Below are 22,452 nucleotides of genomic sequence, written 5' to 3'. Positions count from 1 at the left end.
TTAGGACACCGGTGGTGCTGGCTCCTAACAGGCAAAAATGGAATCCAGTGTGTTTTTTTTTATGTGTTTTTCCAATTTCCAGTGCAGTTCCACGCAGAAAAAAATGCAGCCTGTTCTGCTTTTGTTGACTGCACAAGAATGCACTGCACTGGTGTGGACTAGGGCCATTGGAATACATGAAGAACACTGTGCATGAGTTTTTGATGCAGATTAAAAATGCACTGGACTCCATGTGCTGTGAACTGGCCTGAAGCCCCATAACTCATATATTACAATTCTGTTTGTTTAAATTAGTCTTTTTTTTTCTCTTTTTTTGCAGCCTGCAGTTACTAAAATTCTAAGGAAATCGGCAATTGTTTCTTCACATCTGTCTCCAAGTGTATTACCTAACAGCAGGTTTGCTCTGATCGACACTCAATCATCCATGAAAGTCTCCTTAAGTTCAGAGCAAGATAAAGGACACGTTCAGGGTGCTACAACTGTGGAATTAAATACTACTACACATAAAAACACAAAATGTTTGACAAATACCACTGATGAGTTAAAAATTTACCCAGATATATGCTCTTCAGAACACAAAGTCATGAGGACATTCGTGGGAAAGAGGGGCACACTTGTTAAAGACGAAATGAAGTTCTATAATGTTGAATCCCTGAGCCAGGAGCAGCAGTTTCAGTTACTTGAGGAAGCCAAGCAAGCTAAGTCCCTGGTATTGACTATGATGTTTCACAACGGATCATCACAGCTTAGTGTCTCTAAGGTCAGTGTTCTTTCCTCTTATAACTGAAATGCAGCTTTTATAGTAAACTGCATAACCTTTAATAGAATACTCAAGCAAAAATTGCTTTTCTATATTTAGATGAGTAGAGCAGGGTCAGAACCTCTGCTCGAATGTTGTCCCCTTCGGAGAAATTCCACTGTACTAGAAATCTTTGGCATCAATTTGTGTTTTATTTTTCATCTCCCCTTGCTGCCTCCATAATAAACCTCCTTATTTTTACCATTTTGTTGTAAAATGTTTTCATTATCTGTTCCTTTTCATCTTCTAATGATCCAAACTGAAATCACCCCCTCTTTCAGTTTCATGTCTCTGCTCAGGTAATTGTAACAGGGAGTTACCATTTCTCTCCCCCCATTAAAAGACTCACTTCTAACTGGGTGAATTCCACACAGACACAGTACATATTCAATCTCACTTATGCAGAACTCACACAATCACACAGATACGAGGTGATTATTAAAAGGTTTCAAGAATAGCTTTGTAACATGCTTAACAGATGGCAGCACAAGGCTGCATACACAGCCACAGGGAGTCAGCGGGCCGAAAGACATTGTCCTGTGTACATCAGGAGCTGTGCAACTGGTGCTATTTTGACCGCGTGCGCTACCACGTCTGCTATTTCATCACGGACAGCAAGTTAGAGAAAATGTGAAATTATGCGTAAAACTTGGAAAGTCTGCCACAGTGAGAGGTTTGACATGATTCGGCAAGTTTACAGTGATGCTACAATGAGTCGTTTGAGGTGTTTTGAGCGGCTACGTCCCCAGTTCCCTGGCTGCTGACCCAGGAGCAGAAGGCACACCGCGTCAAAGTCTGCCAAGAACTTCGGCAGCGTGCCGTGGATGATCCGTCCTTCATGTCGAGGGTCATTACCAGTGCGAAACTTGGCTGTATGTGTTTCACATTTGCTCTTTGTTCTAACTTGCCTTTCATGATGAGATAGCAGACATAGTAACGCACGTGGCCAGAATAGCACCAGTTGCACAGCTCCCGTCGTATACGGGACAATGTCTTTTGGCACACTGACTTATATAGGTCGGTGCTCCCTGTGACTGTGCATGCAACCTTGTGCTGCCATCTGTTGGCGTGTTACAAAACCAAAAACTTTAAACTTTTTGATACCACCTCATACATCGTATATCCTTTAGACTCCATGAACACTAGTGGTTTTTTAAGCTCCTAGAAGCTAATAGTGTTATCCTGTGTGTCCATTCACACTTTATGCTAGAAGCGTTTTTCAAGCTTCAGCGCTTAGGAGCAGGAAAAAAATTGTTTTTGTACGTTTTTTGGGAGTATTTTCCCAGCAGAAAATAATCGCTGAACATTCCTAAAAGCTTTTTTTGAGCGTTTTTTTTTCTTCCCTTCATGTACTGTAAAAATGCTAATAAAATGCTAACACTCCTAAACGCTTTTACAAGCTGACACAAAAATGCTATTATCAGCATTTTTCTTCAAGCGTTTTTTCTAGCATTTTTAGGCTTATAAAAAATACTAGTGTGCATGGAGCCTTAGGCTACTTTCACACTGAGGAGTTTTTCAAGCGTTTTTGCATTAAAAAAAGCGCCTGAAAAGCTAAAGAAAACTATTTCCCTATGTATGTGAATGTATATCTATGTATGTTTTCACACTAAGGCGTTGTGCTTGTGGTGCGGTGTAAAAACTCCCGCTTGCAGCATCTTTGGGGAGTTAAAAAAAAGGCCCCAATAACGCCTCTTCCCATTGAAATCAATGAAAAACGTTTCTCAGAAGCATTTTTGGTGCAGTTTTTAAGTCCTTTAAAAACGCCCAGAAAGTGCGGTAAAACCGCCTATGCATTTTTGCTGTGTTTTTGCGGCAGATAAGTGTAAAAGTAGCCTCAAAGTGGAACTTTGCCCATAACAACTTAATAAAATGTTATTAGCAAGGAACATACATTCCACTTTAATAATTGTACAACAAAAATATAAGATATGCTGTAAATTGCCTCCAGCATTATTCCTGCTCATTCTTGCTGGAGGCTGCCATTTTGCTGAAGCCCAAAGCCATTGAGCAGCATTAAGGGCCATGTCACACTATAGAAACACAGTCCAGATTCGTTCCGGATGTGTTTTTTGCATACGTGTTTTTGGCGCGTTCCGGTGCATTTTTGACGCGTTCCAGTGCATTTTTTTAATGCATTCCAGTTAATTTTTTCCCCTCTCTTTTTCTTCAATTTAAATAGGATGCGTTTTTTATGCATTTTACCGTGTTCCAGTACAGTTCTGTGCAGGAAAAATACAGTCTGTTCTACTTTTTCTTCTGCAACTGAACTGCAAGCACTGATGTGAACTATGACACTGACAACCATATTATTATTATTATTATACAGTATTTATATAGCGCCAAAAGGTTTGCTCAGCGCTGTACATTATAGTGGGGGACAGTACATGAGACAATACAGTAACAAAACAATACACGAGGGGTTCGAGGGCCCTGCTCTTTCGAGCTTACAATCTAGGAGGGAGGGGATAGTGGTACAGGAGGAAGTGGTTGTGGGGGATGGAGTGGTAGGAGGAGTGGAGGAGATTGGCTGTTAAGTGAGGGTGGGGTAGGCTTCCCTGAAGAGATGGGTTTTCAGGGTGAGGAGGGTAGGTGACAGTCTGATGGATTTGGGTAGTGAGTTCCAGAGGATGGGGGAAGTCCTGGAGAAGTCCTGCAGTCAGGCGTAGGAGGAGGAGACCAGGGAGCTAGAAAGTAGGAGGTCTTGTGAGGAGCGAAGAGTACGGGTTGGGCGGTATTTGGGTATCAGGTCGGTGAGGTAGTTTGGGGCAGCGTTATGAATGGCTTTGTATGTCCGTGTTCTGTGCATTACTACTACTGTGCATAACCTACTTTCTGTGCATTTTGAATGCAGAAAAGAAATCAACCGAAAGGCATGTAGTGTGAACTGACCCTAAATGTTTAGGCTGTTGGCATGTCAGCCTCTACATTTTCGGCACAGTGCCTAAAAAAAAAGAGCAACTGAGCATGTGCAGAGCAGGGTGAGACAGTGTATTACTGGATTTTTAATAGTATAGACACTTGATTTTTATTGTTTTACATAGCATTACCTGCAATAGGGCCAGCGTGAAATGATCTAGCAGGATCTAATTTTCTGACTAAAGTTCCACTTTAACGTAAAACATGCGCACACGCAGTTCACTTGCTTAGAGCATAATCACAAAAAGTACACATTCACATGTAACACATGCGCACTGCAGAAATATTTGTTCTTTCTTGTCCTTTGAGGAACACAGGAAGTCTTAACCTTTGGGTTATATTGCCACCTTCAGGATGTCAGCCCAGGATATAAACCCTTCTACTACCGACCTGCCTCAGTTTTATGAAGATAAATGTATTTTTTTATTTTTCATCCCTGCTGTTTTAAAGACTAATCTTCTTCTACAAATCTTTTTTTTTTCTTCTTCAAACAAGAATCACAAGAATCATACACAGCAGCTTTTGTGTTCCCCAATACTTGCAGCTATCCAGCATGGTTAGGACCTTGCGGGGTGAGCCTGAATGTGACCCCCATGCACTGAACTTTGTATAGGAGATTTCCACACTAGTTTTGGTTAGGTTAGCCATGGATCGCTTTCCAGGTCCAGATCTGCTGGTATTGTGTCTGCTCTTGCCCTGTTTCTGAAGAGATGCTTAATGAATAGGTCATTTGGGCTGGCAATAGAAACTTCAGTAGCCAGCCCAAATGGCATGAAGAGCATCCCCACCCACAACAATTTTTGTTTTGAATAAAAAAAATACAGGTTTCTATTCCAAGTGGGTCTTTCCTGCTGCCTCAGACATCAGGGCACATATATATCGTATCATGTCATGTGCCATCTTCTGTATTCTCTGGAAAACTATGTGGAGAACCCACATGCCAGTGACCTGACTAGTTTTCAGTTTGTCAGTTAAATTAGTAATTCTGTTTGTTAATTAACATTTGTTTAATTCTTTGAATATTCATCAAACATGTTACTGCAATATGTTTATTACTCATAGGATCCAACTGCATTATTGAAAGGAATTTTTATGTTACTCAAAAAGGGGAATCGGCTTTCATCTACTAATCCAAAAGATACCACAAGCTGTGACAGAGAGGATACTTACTTATATCTGACTGTAGGAAATGAGGCTTCATGGAGAACAGATCAATCTCAAAATGATTTCATAAGGTAAATCTGTAATTTAAATTGCATGGCCCTGTTTGGCTGTTTAGGGAAAACACGCGCACACACTGTTTTGATGCCACGTGTTTAAAGCAGAGCTCCACCCAAAAGTGGAAGCTCCGCTTTTCTGCCTCTTCTCCCCCTCTGCTGCCACATCTGGCACTTTTTTTGGGAGCGGGGGAGTGGGTACCTAATTTTGAAAGGGATCCGCTCCCACTTCCGGCTCAGTTTGCCGTGGCAAACTGAGCCGGAAGTTTAGCACCCCAAGCAGCCCTCTGGGACACTTCCAAGGTTCCAGAGGACTGCGGCCCATTCACAAAGCATAGCGCACTTCACTCATGTGCAGTCGGAAACTGGCTATAAGGCCGCAAAAAAGAAAGCTTAAAAAAGAAAACAAATGCAGCCACCACAACTAAGAGTTGGTAAGGTTCAATATAATACATTTTTAAATGGTACATCATACAAAGTGTTATAGCGAGCACCACTAGATAATGCACCGTCTAAACGTTCACAGATTATAAAAGCATTTAATATCTCCAGCGAGAGTGTTCTTGTGATACATAGTGCAAACTTTCAAAGCGAAGTGGTGAAAAAATTGGTGAATATGGGAGGAATATGGTCACGGAAGTCACCAATTTTTTCACCACTTTGTTTTGAAAGTTTGCACTATGTATCACAAGAACACTCTCGCTGGAGATATTAAATGCTTTTATAATCTGTGAACGTTTAGACGGTGCATTATCTAGTGGTGCTCGCTATAACACTTTGTATGATGTACCATTTATACATGTATTATTGATCTCTATTAGCGCTGCATGTTCTTTTTACATTTATATTTTGGAGGCTCCTAGTGTTTGCCTTTCATGCGAGTTGCTTTCTGTGTTTTTTATCCAGCGCTCGTTTCATTTCTGCTTTGATAATACATTTTTGCTTTTGGGTTTAAGGCTAGGTTCACATCTTAGCAGGTTGTGGTTGATGTGTTTTTCCGGCGTGATTTGTGCATTTTTGCCCTGTTTTACATGTTTTTTGTCTTACAACTTTGATGCGACTTTACACTCTCTGGCACTCAAGTAGCATCAAAGTAGTGCAGGAACCTTAATATGACCAAAGTCACATGTTAGGGTTATGGTTAAGTGCTAGGTTTAGGGTTGGCACCCTAACATTTACCGCTAACGCTAACTCTATCCCCAACCCTAGCCCTTAACCCTAACATATGACTTTGGTTGCATAAAGCTCCCTGCACTACTTTGATGCTACTTGAGTGTCAGAGAGTGTAAAGTCACATCAACGTCGCACTACATTACCAGAGATATCATACTTTTAGCAAAAAAAATAAAAATAAACTCAAATCGCTGCAAAAATGCAACACTTCCGTTTTTGGTGTGTGTCCATTGAAGTCTATTACATGCAAAAACACAATCTGCTGCGGGGAAAAAATGCCTGACCCTTTCCAAAAAACACACCAGCTCAAAACGCACAGATGTGAACTAGATCCATAGGAAACCATGTTAAATGGACTGTAGTGTGTTTCTGCAAACTGGAAAACGCACTGAAATCTGCATTTAACCTGAACACAAGGCAAGATTCAGTGTGCTCTAAACCGAACTCCAATCTTGAACCAGTGTGTGATTCATTGAACTTGTCCCATCTGAAATCCATTCCATGTTGCTGGTAAATTGCAGATACCCAACATGCAACTTGTTTCTATGCTACAACTTGAAGGGCTTTACATATTCTGGTAAGACATATTTATAATTGGGCAGTTTCAAAAATGCATAGATATACATAATTTGCTGCCTCATCTAATGATGCCTTGCTCACAGAACCATGTCTGATTGTGTTTTCAATTCACAGAAAATTGCTTCCATTTCTGTTTCAAAGGAGAACGCCAGGGATTTGCTTCAATGCAAAAGATTTCCTCCGATTGGTTGTTCCAGTCTTTAGGAAGATCATCAGCTGGAAAAAAGGTACAATGATCTAAAAAAAAAATTGACTTGTACAGATTTTTAGCACAATACCTTTTAACAATTTATTAATTTTGCTTTACTTTTTTTTTTTTAAGTGAATGCTGTATACACTGAGAATTCATGATGTCTTCAGTAGCTGAAGTGTAAATCTTGAAAGCACATGTTCATAGCCCTTTGTATTATACTAAGCATGGCCTCTATGATAAAAAAATTAAACTCTCCCCACTTGTAAAAACAGAGGGAAAATTAGTCTCAGAGAAGCAATGTGTGTAGTAGAAAAGAAGTAGTCCCTTGGCAGCATTTTGTCTGTCCCCCAGTTTGAACTGAAGCCAGGTTCTGGGCGTTCAAAGGGTCAAATATAGGGAAGTCATCTATTTAAATTTTTTTTTTTTTAAGTGTTAAAATCGATTTTCTCCCTCCTACAGTACTGAAGCGATCACAGAATTGATGCTAGCTGCATCAGTGATATAAGAGAAGCCCACTTTTTAGCTTGTTTGCATTTATCTTTTCCTTACAAAATGGAAGAAATTAAGGGAGGGGTTTGCTTGAAGACTTGGGGATTGTACAAGAGAGTGATTAGATTTATATTATTCTCACTGTTGATCTGGATGTCTTATGCTTTCTTGGTAGAATAAGCAGGTTTTATAAACCACTTTTTGTTTTTTTTTCTCATTACTGTCATTATCTCAGACTGGGGAGAAAAAGATGGCAGGGATAAAAATTGACTGGCTCCTCCTACTGCATAGTTGACAACATTTAAAACCATTTCCGTTTTTTTGTGGTCTAATGCTAAGTTCAACTTTTTTTAGCGGCCTGTAAGATCACTGGCGCACTGCGCTCTCAATGATCGGTATGCCATCTATGGAGAGAGCATGTAACGTGTTCCCAAATGCGAACTTATCCTTTATCCCTTTCGCTGCAAGAGCCCTTTCTGCGTTTTTTATTGCACTTTAGGCCTGAAGATTACATAAAACCCAGAGAACAATATATATTTTCTGAAAGCAGACACCCTGGAGAATAAAATAGTGGTAGTTCAAATATTTTATGTCACACGATATTACTGCAAATGTCTAGGAAACACAAAACTTCAGTAAAAACACACAAGTTAATTTTGAGGCACAACAAGGCAAATTACCCAATTTTTTAGTAAAATATAAACGATGAGGTTACACCAAGTAAGTAGATACCCAAACATGTCAAAACTTAAATTTGCATGCACTTCTAAAATGGCGACAAACTTTACTACCCTATATTTTCTTTAGGCGACACTTTTAAAGCCCCCTCCAGGTCATCAGTTTTGCGTTATGGAGTAAGTCTGGTGCTAGAATTATTGCTCTAATTATGGTGTGCGCAGCGATATGTAATATGAATCACAACTGACATTTTCACGCATAGGCGCCCTGATGTGTGTGTTTGTGCGTATATGTGGGGGCCTCAAAAAATTTTTAGGGGGGCAGGGGTTATGTTTTTTTTTTTTTTGGGTGTAACTTTTTTTTTAATTTTTTACAATTAAAAAAAAAAATTTTTACTTAACTTTTTTTTTCATCACATAGGGGACAAAAAGTCCCCTATGTGATGATTTTTTGGTGACTGGTTGTCTTTGAGATACCCATTGTCTAAAAGACCCTGCATGTCTCCCTTGTGCTCCATTGCATGCAATGCAGTGCACATCACACTGCATTACATTCTTTTTCAGCTTTGATGGCCGGGGACCCGGAAGTGACGTCATACACATCACTCCCCCCCTCTACCAGCCGGCACCCCGCTACACTGGTCCCGGGTCCGCAGATGGAGAAACAGAGCCCAGGGTACAGAGCGGGGGGCAGGTGCGTGCACGGGGGGTGAGCTAGTGTCTTTCTCTGCTTATTAATTGTTTTGTACCTTACGTCTTCTTGCATAAGTGTTCATTTGGCAGAGTGTGCAGGAGCCGAGCAATCACAAAACAGCTTTTGTGGAGCTGAGCTTATAGTATAGTATTGAAAACAGGAAAAATGTGTCCTTGGAAGTCTGTAAAGCTCACAATACACTATACAATAACATCAACTACTAGGTAGTGCAAGGGCATGTCTGATTAGATAGGTGTGTCCTCCTGTTATATAGTTTTGGTAAATCTAAAGGAGATCGTACAGAGATTGTACTATCATATTGTATAGTGTATAGCCACCTTTATGCACCTAAAATGAATTTGTCGTGCTTTTGGTGCAATTAATTGTTAATAGCACCCTAAATGCTGAAGCAAACATTCATTTTGCTATGTGAAAGTGTGCGACAAATGCACTAAAATGTGCAGTAAAAAACTTGCAAACCGCAACGTACCAGACTGTCCCATGAGCTACTTGGCCACATGTAGGGCAGCATATTGAAATCAATGGTCTGCCCTAAATGTGTTGCAGGAAAATACGCTAAAAAACATTCGCTTTAAAATGTTAGGTGAGAATTGGGCCTGAAAGTGAAATTGGTGTGTTTACACAGAACAATGACAACTGGGTGTCTCCATCCACTCCCTCCCATATACTTCCATAAAGCTGGCAATACATTATAAATTTTTATTTTATAATTTCTGTACAATTTCCTTTAGATTTACCAAAACTATGTAACAGGAGGACCCACCTGAGCAATCTGTTAAATTTGTATCTAATCAGGCAGGCTCTTGCTCTACATAGTTGATGGGAGATCTAAAGGAGATTGTACAGTGTATGGCCACCTTAAAGTGGGTGTAAATAAAAAAAGAGGTGTTTGTAGCAAGGGGAAGTGTGGTGCAGAGAGGTAAACACACCCTAATTTGTGATGCAGTAAGGCAGTGCATGATGGGATATGAAGTTTCCTGGAAGGTCACATGAAGCTACAGGAAGTCAAGTCTCAAAATGTATTTTTAAAATTTTGAACAGAGAGGTGCAGATTCAAAGCTGCCATGAACTAGGCAAGTGAGAGATTAGTACAATGTGATGACTGGGGCAGAAAAGACATTAGAAAAGGCTTCTATTTATTCTGAAAAGTGAGCTTAGCCTTTAGCTGGCATGCTATAACCAGCTATGCCCAGTATTATCTTGGAAGTCTATCCAAACCTATGTTTAATAAATAGCACTCCAAGTTTTCCTAGCATTATAAATATTGATTTTCAGGTAATATTAATTTAAAATCTCTTATTGTCTTTAATAAATGTTCAATATTGCAAGTGTATTGTAGAGGAAAAGTTGCTTATTTAGCTATGCAGTCCTGAAAATCAAGCAGAATTCAAGTGCCAACAATTCCAACAGAGAATGCTTTGTAAACTGCAACTGTCACAGCAAACCAGGGACACTTGGCAAACATTCAGGATAGCTTGAGCAGTTGAGCTACTGCTATTTTCTCTTTTTTCTGTATTTGGTGCTTACGCAAGGGAGATCTTTATTAAATCCTTTAGCAGATAACACATGACCTGTATGTATTTCAGATCAGCCCAAGCAGCTAATCAGATTACAAAAATGCAATTGAAAATAAAGAATGAAAGGTTAAAACTGTTGGTGGCAAAGTTCATTTAGAACACGCTGATAGCTATGTCATAGTCTGGCAACCATTTGAATAGTAGATGGCAACCTCTTAAAGTTTAGGATTTTTATTTTTTTTTTTTATAAAGGCTTAACATTATACAAGTATACAGCAGCAAATTTAAATGCATGGAATTTGTGATGGAATTATTAACAACCAGCATTCAGAATTTTCAGTGTCAGTGGCATGCCTTTCAATACCTTTGCAGTTAGACTGGGCCAAATAGGCAACAAATATTCTCCTTTGGGACTTTAATGCAGCTACACAATGTCTATAATAAAATAATACTTTTATTGTACAAAGCGTAAAAACATGTACATGTAGATTATATTGGTTAAAATAAGGAACATCACAATACAATAAGAGAACCCCTGAATATTGTGGCAGAGGAACACTATACACTTCATGCTGCCTATGATTCCCCAACATGTTTCAATTGAATTTTACAATCTTCATCAGGGGGTAACAGGGGTAGTTTGGTGGGCGCCCCATGGTGAAAAGGAGGAACATCACTTTCAAGAAATGTAATTTAGTTATCTGTAAGTGTGGTGATACTGTGTATTATATACTTTATACTGTGTTGCTGTTTGGAGACAATTCTCTGTACATGTTTTTCACTTTATCTATATTGTCTTGTAGAAAAACTACCCCTGTTACCCTCTGATAAAGATTGTAAAATTCAGTTGAAACACATTGGGAAATCACAGGCAGCATAAAGGGTATAGTTCTCCTCTGCCACAACTTTCAGGAGTTTCTTATTGTATTGTGATGCTCCTTATTTTAACCAATATAGTGTACATGCAGGGGCGGACTGACCATTTGGAAACTCGGGCACTGCCCGAGGGCCCGGGGTCAGTAGGGGGCCCCATTAGATGCCCCTGGTACCTTTTTCATAGGCTTTTTTGCGTTTGGGCAAGGACACAGGGGCCCCATGATCCCCTATTGCCCGGGGGCCCCATGAGTTGTCAGTCCGCCCCTGGGTACATGTACACATTTTTTATGCTTGGTGCAATAAAAGTTTGATTTTATGAAAGATATTGTGTAGCTGCATAAAAGTCCCAGGGGAGAATATTATTTGCCTATGTATGTTTAGGGACATAGCAGCCCATTGACCCTAGAAAGGCTTATTTGTACTCTGGGCCAAATATGCTCTCACTGGTTCCCAGAAATGGTAAAGGCAGCACTGCTATATGTTCTAACACACTTTTATAAATGTTTGAGCTCAAGAGAACATTATTTTTTTGTTATCCACAGTAGGCCTGTGCTTTGTATATGCAGGGCAAAGCTACACCTTTGTTTCAATCTCCCCTCCCCAGTACCATCTACTCACTTTTCCTTTACTCCCCCACCGCTCAGTTTTGCTGCAAGGAACAAAGAAAATACCAGGTACTTTAAGGTATGAAGAGGCATATGATAGAGCCAGGCCATAGAAGTTCATATTACCATGTAAACTACGCATGAGCGATTGTGTAGCTTACACAGGGCATCTGCATGAAGTGGAGGGGTAGGTAAAGATGAGTATGATGCCTGCTCCTAGGCTCCAGGCAGGTGTGCACTTTTTGACATACTGCTAAAGCCACATACAGTGGGTAAAATAAGTATTGTACATGTCACCTTTTTTATCAGTAAATATATTTCTAAAGGTGCTACTGACATGAAATTTTAACCACATGCCGGTAGCAACCCATGCAATCCATACTTACAAAGAAACCAAAACAAATAAGTTTAGAATTTAAGTTATGTGCAATAAAATGGAATATTTTTTTTACCCACTGTATGTCATTAGTCTTCTAGACTAAGGCTTAAAATTTTGAGTCCAGACCTACTAGCCAGGCACAAACCTTACTTTCCACCAGTTGCCCCACCCAACCTTGCCCAGGTCTGCCTCCAACCCCAACCCCGGCCCATCCCCCAACCCCGCCCCATCCCTGCCCCCAACCACACCCCATTAAAGCTTATGAAATTACATTTTTCTTTAGAATAAAGAGTCCAAAATATAAAAAACTGTAATTATAACATAGCTTTATTATGTCAATTTAAACATAACAGCAATAGCTTAATATCAATAGGGTGCAATCAAAAGATCAAATTTTACAGCTTTAAACCTGTAGTGAACATTTTGTATTTTTTTTGTTTATCTCCTGCATCTTTAACCACCTTCCGCCCGCCATATAGTACAATGACGGGCGCAAGGTGGTTCTCTCGTTCTGATAGGACGTCATATGACGTCCTTCCATTCTCACCGCGAATGCGCGGCTCAGGGAGCGCGCAGCGCGGCGATCGCTGGTGTGCTGTGTCCCTCGGACACAGCGGATCACGGAAAGAACCGAAGATGTAGGCTCGGTCATGTGATCGGCTGTGTCCAATCACAGCTGATCACATGTAAACACGGAAATGTCGGTTATCAGCGTGACAGCTCGAGAGGAGAGCCGGTAATTGGCTTTCCGCGGAGGGGACATGTACACTGATCATCAGGGCACTGATGATCAGTGTGCCCTGGTGATCAATGTGGCCCCAGAAGTGCCACCTGTCAGTGTCCATCAGTGCCAGCAGTCAGTGCTCATCAGTGCCACGTATCAGTGCCACATCAATGCCACATATCAGTGCCTACCAGTGCACATCAATGCCACATATCAGTGCCCATCTGAGCTGCCTTTCAATGTCACCCGTCAGTGCCACCTATCAATGCCAATCAGTGCCACCTATCAGTGCTGCCATTCAGTGCCACCTATCAGTGCCAGTCAGTGTCGCCTATCAGTGCGCAATAGTGCCGCCTGTCAGTGCCAGTCAGTGCTGCCTATCAGTGCCATATATCAGTGTCATGTATCAGTGCTGCCTTTCAGTGCCCATCAGTGATGCCTTTCAATGCCCATCAGTGCAACCTACCAGTGCCTCCTAATCAGTGCCATCTATCAGTGTCCATCAGTGCAGCCTATCAGTGCCCATCACTGCAGCCTCATTAGCGCACATCAGTGAAGGAGAATAATCACTTATTTACAAAATTGTATAACAAAAACTAAGAAAAAAACTTTTTTTTTTTCAAAATTTTCAGTGGTTTTTGGTTTGTTTAGGAAAATATAAAAATCCCAGAGGTGATTAAATATACCAAAAGAAAGCTCTATCTGTCTCAAAAAAATGATAAAAATGTCATATGGGTACAGTGTTGCATGACCGCGCAATTGTCATTCAAAGTGTGACAGCGCTGAAAGCTGGAAATTGGCCTGGGCAGGAAGGGGGTATAAGTGCCCTGTAGGCGAGGGGTTAAAAAGAGACTTTAGTAACTAAAGTCTGTTTTAAAAGATGTAAGTTTAGTTTACAGAAGTATAGCACAGGAAAAAGTGCTTATTTTGATGCCAAAAAACAGAATAATAGTTACTGTAAACATTTTGTATTTTGTATCTCCAGCAGAGACCTTAAAGAAGTGTGGCATTAAGAAAAAAGAAAAAAGTGCCTCTTTTGATGGCCAAAGATAAATAACAATAGTAAACATTTTGCATTTTTTATCTCCAGCATCTTATTAAAAGAGAGCTTAGAGAAGTAGGGCATTAAGAAAAAAACAAAAAGTGCTTATTTAGATGCCAAAAAACATGGCATAACAATAGTAAACATTTTAATAAAGATGTGCCAATAGAGCAGCCATGGTTTGTGTTGTTACAGTAGGACCAACACTTGTGTAATACCCTCTGCTCGTGTCCCCTGCGGTGGGGGAGAGCGGACCTCTCCTCGACTCCCCCGCGGTGGTGGAGAGGGTGTCTCCTATCAGCGGAGGAGAGCGGACCTCTCCTGCACCTGTCCCCTCAGTGGCGTGGCCAGTATAATGGTGGTGCTGAAGAAACCGGAAGTTGGAAACCGGAACTCGGCTTCACAATGAGGCTTGGAGCGTAGGTGCAGCCGCTCCATCCATCATCTGTGCTCGCCGCCGCTTGCCACACAGGAATTTCTCCTCGCATTTGGCGAGCGGCTTTTTCAAGCCCTGTTGTAGACGTATGCTTCAGGTTCCCCTGCCATGGAATATTTTAGTGAGAGGCAAAATTGTGAAGTCCCCCTTGGTTTTTCAGTTCTCTTCTATGGCGTTGGCTCTAAGTAGTAATGAAGCAGGAAAATCCCAAAATTTCATTTTATTATTAATTCTCTTGAAGTAAACATGAAGATTGGTCCAGTCTGCTCTCCACAGATCAGACAGGGCTATGCGCAAATATTCAGGTGAATAAAAATGAATAAATAAGTAATTCTGACTTGATCATGACTACAGTAAGCATGTAAAAAGCCACCTTTCCTGCAGAAAATGTAAACCTTTATTATAACTGTCACCAAAACTGTGAGGGCTCGTTCACATCATGGTGCAGAGACATCAGTTTTTCTGCATGAGTTCTGGAAGGGCACAACATAATCAATTGTTCTCTATGTGCCCTGTTCACACATCAACACTGTTATCGCGTGCAGATTTTGTCTGTGCAGGAATCTCCAAATGTATAAAACTCATGGAAGCGCACATGAAATCTGATGTAAACTGATATCTCTGCAAGTAAAATCTGCGTGTCAGCTTCCATCAGTATTTCTGCACATATGGGGTGAACAAGATTTCCTATCAGAGCAATAGAATACCTTTCAAAAGTACGCTGGCAATCCGTGTCCTATTATTTATTCAGTACTGCTGTGATCAAATACCTGTTCTGCATTATTCCCAAATACAGTACTTTAGTTTCAGTAAATTTTTATTGAAAATTACCAGCATGGGTACATTGTATTTTCAGTATACAATAGTAATATAGATCAGTGTTCTTAAGTGGTCTTAACATACAACATAACTTTCTTTTTTCAATGTAATCAAATAAATCTGCAGTTTATTGGAAGAGACATTTTTTTTAATTTATATTTTAGGTGAGAATGCATTTAACAATGTTAGGGGCCACAACATTTGGCTGAAGAACGAATTGAAAATCACAATATACAGTTCTTAAAAATGGTTTAAAAGGTAAACTAGTAGAACACGGTCTAGAAAGGAGTCACAGTAAGTACCAGGATGGACAGCAGTCAGTTAACAATTGATAGGTGGAGATGGAAAGGTGAGAGGCTTTAATTACCAGGTTTTAACAGATATTTCCAATTAAGTGGAGAATACAGAATCAATTGGAGGGTCATTAATTAGCAATTAATTAGCAAACCTCTGGGTATATTGGAAACCCTTCATTAAAGACTGTTGTGTACCAGCTGGGTTTGCACAAAGTATTCCCAAATGTAAAAAAAAAAATTTGACCCGTGATTCTTTGCTTAAGGAGGCCACCTTCAAGTCTGTGCAAAAAACATAAGATAGTTTAACTATAAACAAAGCAATAGTGGGGAGTTCTGGATAGATCCATTTATTGGAAGAGACGCTTTTACAGAACACCTGTAGCTAGCGTACAGTCATCAGTATACATCTATGTATTGTATTCAATCACTCTACTTTTACTGGCATACATTGAAAAATAAAGTCTCACTTGACATCTGAATGACATGATTGTTAATTTTGTTGTTTAGTTCTTGAGAGCGTTGTATTAGACCCAAGAATAGCAGCGTGGCTTTTAAACCCAGCTGACAGTAATCCAACATTTGATGATTTAGTGAAAAAGTATTGTGACAAGATAAACACAAGAAACACCGAGAGCCCTTCAGATACCCAAGTTTGTATATTCAGCATTTTACCTGAAATTAATTATATTATATTTTTAGGCCAGTAAGGCTGTGCACATTTAGTTCTGTAAAAAGGCAAGTGGTCTTCCATGTTTTTAACATGCATTAACATACATCTCTTCTGTGCTCATCCTCTCTGTATGCAAAGATTGCTAGCGATGGCTAGATTTGGGTATCTTCAAGCCTGCACTGGAACACAGCAGTTGGAGAATAAGGCCTCATTCACACCATACATGCAGAAAAACTAGTAGAAAAACATGCTGATTTCACTTGCAGAGACACAAGTTTACATCAGTTTTCATGCGTGTGCCCATGCAGAACGCATACAGAAAAACTCGCATGTTCTGAATGAGGCTTAAATATTTGAATCCCCACTGTCTAAACAGGCCATCCAAAGAAAAATTTTGGCCTCAAGGGCCACGTCATACAAACAATCTCATCACTGGCAACAAATTGCCGGTAATGGGATCACTAAAGAGAACACCTTGCCAGTTCACTGAGCTGCACATTTGAAATGTGTCCAAAGAGATGTCTAAAGGCTGACCTTCACACTTTCCTAGAAATTCATAATCTAGTGAAAATTGTGTGACTGCGATAAATTTAGAGGGATTGCACCCAATCTGCTTGGGCATGTAAGGGAATACACATCACCGGCATCCTTGCTACTTGGAAAAGTTGGTACAGCCTTCACAGAAAGAGAGGTCTAAAGGCTGACCTTCATACTTTCCCAAGAATTACATTAGACAAATGCAGCTCGATTTATCTTGTTCAGTCCCCGGGCTGAACACTTGAAAATCAGATGGTTCCCTCATCCATGGTAAAGAACGTGAATGGAGGAAATTCCACTGCCAGCTAGTGTATTCAGCACCCATGGGATGCAGTCATTGTTCAGCCAATTTTTTTCCACCTAGCTTAGTCAATTTTTAAATAATCTTTTGTCGAGTCAAGTGGTGCTTGCAGGACTCGAATTGTGACTGATTAAACAGGAATCAACCAAAATTCAAGTGGTTTATGGCCAGCCTACGTCTTGCCAAGTTCACATAGATTTCTGTTGTTCAGTCTGCAAGCTGAATGAGAAAAACATTAATTGATTCCCTCATCATTTGCTAAACAGCCTAGATGGAGAAATTTGTCCTGCCAGCTATTGTATTCAAACAACTACAGCATCCATGGCTGCTTGAATACCAGAACAGTGATTGTATTCTATCAGTTTGGCTGATAATTTTATACCCACTTGACTCGATTTTTAAATTGACTTTTTTTGAGCCAGGTGGTGCTGATAGGGTGACCCACAATTTGAATTTTGTGCAGTTCAGCAGAAATCACCAAAATTTGAGCCGTGTATGACCAGCTTCAGACATATTACCACCGGTAGATCATTTACCACTTATCAAATAATTATCAGAAATAATTGTATTCCTCATAGCGCTGTTGTATCCTGATGAATCATATTTAGTGACCTTCATTGTGTTGTCCTGTCTAACCGATATTAATTCTTCACCATACTTGTCTTAATACAAACATTTTCCATTAGTCTATGCTGTATACCTGGTATATAATTAAAAAATAGAACCATCGACAGATGCAAAGGCAAACATCACTGTTATTTATTACACTTTGAACAAATGTTCCTTATTTCTAGTGAAATTGGCATAGTTAGAAGACATGTACATGGGGAGAGGTCAAGTTAACTCAAACAAAATAAATTGCAGACCCAGACAGAAAGAGGGGACCGTGACATTCATAGAACAGATGTTACATTGACACCTGGGGTCTCAAGTACATAGAAACAAATTAACTTTTCCACAAGGGAACGGCAAACAATTCCTACAAAATTTTGAAATGCTATTGCTAAGACATTTTTGTCTTGTGTTTTACAGCAACAATCTATGTGTAAGAAATTGAATTTACTTTATTATCTGATGGAGACTCTGCAGTATAAACTCCAGGTGAGGATGTACAATGCATACCTTGAGATTTTTAGCTTATGTCGTAGCAGAAAGAAATGTGATAAATGATGGAATAGTAAAGACTGTTAAAGCATATTTAATTTATTACCAGTAATTAATATGTAAGGACTTTTATTTAATGGGGGTATCTAGGCTGACGTTTCATAGGAGTTTAAAAAAATCCAGTCAAGAAAAACCTATATTTGTTTTGGATAAAGTGAGAAAGGGTTAGAACCTCTGTCAGAAATGTATTGTCTTTGTCCCTATTGGGGAGATTCACCCTCAATTCCTATCTTGGTGACACAAGCAGAAAGGATTCTACTACGTCCTTGCTGAAGGAACAGGGCGACATTCAGCCCATTCTTCTGTCGAAGGGGCACAACTGAAAAATGTCTGCCGATCTGAATCCGATGGCTGAGAGCGCTGACCTCCTGTCAGGACGCAATGCTCAGAGGGGATCAGATTGTTAGTACAGGATCTCCTCCCAATCTCTTTAGTTTTTTTTCCTTCAGCTCTCTGGGTTGAACAAAAAAAAGTGATAGTGTGTACTAGGCTTTAGGCTGGAGTCCATTTAAAGTGTTACTAAACCCTTGATCCTGCATTCATTATATCTAGTTTCCCACAGTACACAGAACATGGAAGTGCAAATATTTTAGTAAGTATAAACTGCTAAATACCTTTTATCATCAACAGTTAGAGCAGTCTTGTGACTTCTATCAGGGTCCAGCAGAGCACATGTTAAAGCTTGTAGGAGTTTTCTTTCTGCTCAAGGAGGATGCAAAACCCCTGCCCTCTGTCTGGACAGTGCTGACTGGCCCTGTGCTGATCACATGCACTCTCCCAATAAAAAAAATAAAAACCTCTCTAGCAATACACATCAAACGGAGCATGTGCAGAGTGTCTCCATACGATATGTCTTGTCAGGAGATTACAGGGACAGTGGAAGAAGGGGAGGATCAGAGAAGTCAGGATCAAACAACGTTTTTACACAATGCAGAGGATTAACCCCTTAGGTTCAATAGTGAGTATAACAAGCATGCTTTACTGCATATACAGACTGATTTTACTGTTGTGGGTTTTGTAACACTTTATGTAAAGCCATTTTAGTGATGTATTGCAGCATGGTTTATTGAGTAATTTACGTCACTGACACCATACTCTGCTCAGTGGAGCATATATTCCCTACCATAATCAGCTAAGCAAAGCCACGTATGTTAAAATCAGTTCTAAACAGAAGCCAGTTATAATTTCCTAAATGTTTCTTGATTATGGGAGAAAATCCTGTTCTTGTCATGCCTCACTAAACTATATTTTGCCTCCTGCACAGTATAATAAAGTTGAATCTAATCTATACCTCTGAGCAAAAGGAAGTAGATCGCTGTATAAAAAAAAATGTTTGTTGCTTTTAAAATGAAAACAATAAATAATCATTTTATCTTAAAGGGGAAACTAGCATATTTTTCGGATTTTTTTATTTTGGCATATTGTTGTAGTTTACATAATCCTCATAGTTGATGTGACTGTCACATTTTTAGATGCTTGCTGCCTATATTTCAACAATGTCAATTCATATACAAAATTTTCAGACATCCAATTTTCTATAATTAGAAGAATGTAACTGCTTTAAAGTCCCTCCCCAGCCATTACCCAATCCAATTAAACTGCAGCTCCCTCTACCTGTGTTAGGGTTCATGTACACGGGGCGTTTGGAAAACTCTTCTGAACGATGGAAACTGACTGCTGGAAAACGTAGGTTAAAAAACGGCAGTTTAGTTGTGTTTGCATACCGTGTTTTTTTTTTAGAGAAATAGAGAGAGCAGAAGCAGAGAGATCAGTATGTGTTGAGATTACCTGTCTTTTCTGGTTGTATTCACTATGGATCCCATCATGAGCATAATGCGGCACGTTCTACCGTTTTTTCCTTCACGCAAAACCTGGAACTGACTGTGCTGGTGTACCGGGTCCATTTGAATACATGGAAAACGCTTTGCATGCACTTCTGATGATGAAAAAAGGCTGTGGACAGCATTTAGATATGGAACTGTTAAAAAACGCTTCTAAACGCAAACGCTTTTAAACGTGGTTAGCCGCGTTTACAAGCATTTGGCATTTGAAACGCCGATAAAATCTACTCCTGAACGCAAAAAAACGACTGTAAACTCAACTGCCTGTAAACGACTGTAAATGACATAGTGTACATGGACACATAGGAAAACTTTAGGGAGAGTTCAGGGGCTGCTGAAACAAACGCTGAACAGCTCCTGAACGTCAGTTTAGCAACTGCAGTGTACATGAGCCCTTAAATGTCAAATGTGGGGATTTATTTTAGTTTTGAATGAGCTCTGATGGGCTTTTCACCCGTTGGCTTCTTGTATGCCTGACCAGCTGAACGATTTTCTCTTTGTGTCTGCCCCCACCCACAAAGAAGTAATGAAAGTGTCCCTGACATGGAGGTGGGCCTCACCATTTGTTTATAATGAAGAATAGAAAATGTACTGCAGCAGTTGAAGACATCTTTTTTTATAAATAGTAATGACAACAGTAAGAATTAGAAATGTGGAGGGCATATCTCTGTTATGCTCCCAAGGACTATAAACACAAATCTGAGACATTACACATCTCTCTGCTTGCTTTCCACGTTTTAGTCAGTTGCCCTTATAACCCCCCACCTAGCCATTTCTACTTCCTTTTGTGACTCTACAGTACTATACACTCTATATAAAGGAGGTAAATGTAATCTTCATTTAGTAATTGTCTGTTAACTTTCTGTTTTGTCCTTTTAAATACATGTAGAAGTAAGTAATATGTTTTTTAAGGATTAACCGGCCACTTCTTGACACTTGTACGTAGGCCTACGCCTGATCCTGTTGTCTTTTGCACCCATTTAGGCAAATTCACTACTCTCCACTCACTCCACAAGTCATTTATTTAGAGTGGTAACTCAGTTTTGTATACCTGCACATCAGAAGGGTGCATTCAGCACTTGTTTTTAATATCAAGAGCACCTGAAACTAGAAAGTCTTTTAAGGTGGAATTCTATCACTTTTTAACGTGGTTGTAAACCTCAGACATGAAATATGAGCAAAGCATATCCCTCTATAGTGTGTACTTGTCTCAATTAAGAGCACTGAGTGTCATTTCTGTGTTCTACTTCGTTCCTCTGCTATCAGCATGAGTCACTTCTGACAAGTTTTCCTGACACCAAGAGAAAAATGGTGACAGGGGAGGGACCTAAGCAGATTGACAGCCTTAGTTCTGTTCCTGTGTAGTGTGTGGAGGAGGTGTGTCTCTTCCCTCCAATCAGCTCTCAGAGCTCTCCTCACTGAGCTCTGCAGAGTGTAACTTCAGCTCTCTGTCCCCTTTTTTTTCTGAATTCTCAGACAAGCTTTATAAATTCTTTACTTTGAACGGATGTAGAGAAGAGTGCAGATAGACGGGTACAACTTATGTTAGGAGGATTTGTTTAATCTCTGTGCATCACCGGAGGCCACCACTTTAAATGAGAATGATGAAGGATAAGGACATGGTTTATTTTACCTGTGCACTTGTTGGGGAGAATTTCCTTCCATTCTTGCTCAAATGACCACTGCTAGGGAAATTTAAACCACCAGACATAAAAGGGTAGATTTACTAAAACTGATGCACTCAGAATATGGTGCAGCTTTGCATGGTAGCAAATCAGCTTCTAACTTCAGCTTGTTCGGTTAACGATAAAACCTGGAAGCCGATTGGTTTCACCAGATTTTCACTCTCCATATTTAGTAAATAACCACCAAAGGCTTAAAGGATTTTATATCTTGACAATTTATAGTATTCTGTTGTGCTCATGTATAATTAAATGAATACCACAAAGGATGTGTGACTAAACATTAATCGAGTTATATTTTCAGTCAGATGGATTGTGGAATTTGTTCTACACCATAGAACTTCCATTAACTACAATTTTGGCTGGTGAGAATGAACTATATAATATAATATATCCTGTATAATAATAATAATAATAATAATAACTATTGGTGGCTCTTTATTAGAATAATTTGCTTACCTGCTTTTTTTTTTTTTCAATTGTTAAAAATTTTAAATATGTTTACCAAATGCATGTTACAAAACAACAATTATTTTGAGATAGAAACTGAATAATGTGTTAAACATTAAATCTCAGTTCACACTACCTGAAATTTGTGCGACTTACAGTGCGACTTTGCCAGGCGACTTGGGTACTACTTTGAAGCAACTTTCAGTGAATACCTGGGTAATCTTCCTGTAATGTCAGATCCAAATTGCATCAATACAGATGAGGGTCGACTTGGAGGCAACTTCCATTAAAGTCTATGGGCACAAGTCGGATAGAAGTCACCTTGAAGTAGTACAAGAACCTTTTCTTCAGA

The 22,452-nt window shown here is 39.7% G+C and overlaps 1 protein-coding gene across 1 annotated transcript in view; it reads left to right on the top strand.

The window, feature by feature from the left end:
• Nucleotides 1-329: 329 nt before the first annotated feature.
• POLN (DNA polymerase nu) overlaps nt 330-22,452 on the top strand; it is a 135,867-nt gene continuing 113,744 nt past the window's right edge. The window contains exons 1-6 of the mRNA XM_089691520.1: nt 330-760; nt 4,781-4,953; nt 6,802-6,914; nt 15,963-16,105; nt 17,996-18,064; nt 21,955-22,015. Of these exons, the coding sequence (XP_089547646.1) occupies nt 425-760; nt 4,781-4,953; nt 6,802-6,914; nt 15,963-16,105; nt 17,996-18,064; nt 21,955-22,015 (895 nt within the window). The 5' untranslated portion in view covers nt 330-424. The remainder of the gene's footprint in view (nt 761-4,780; nt 4,954-6,801; nt 6,915-15,962; nt 16,106-17,995; nt 18,065-21,954; nt 22,016-22,452) is intronic.

This window comes from Staurois parvus, unplaced genomic scaffold (assembly GCF_062004578.1).
Source record: "Staurois parvus isolate SC_StPar_1 unplaced genomic scaffold, SC_StPar_1.0 ptg000564l, whole genome shotgun sequence".
NCBI classification, from domain to species: Eukaryota; Metazoa; Chordata; class Amphibia; order Anura; family Ranidae; genus Staurois; species Staurois parvus.
The sequence above is the reverse complement of the archived record's forward strand: the minus strand, read 5'-3'. Positions and strand labels throughout refer to the sequence as shown.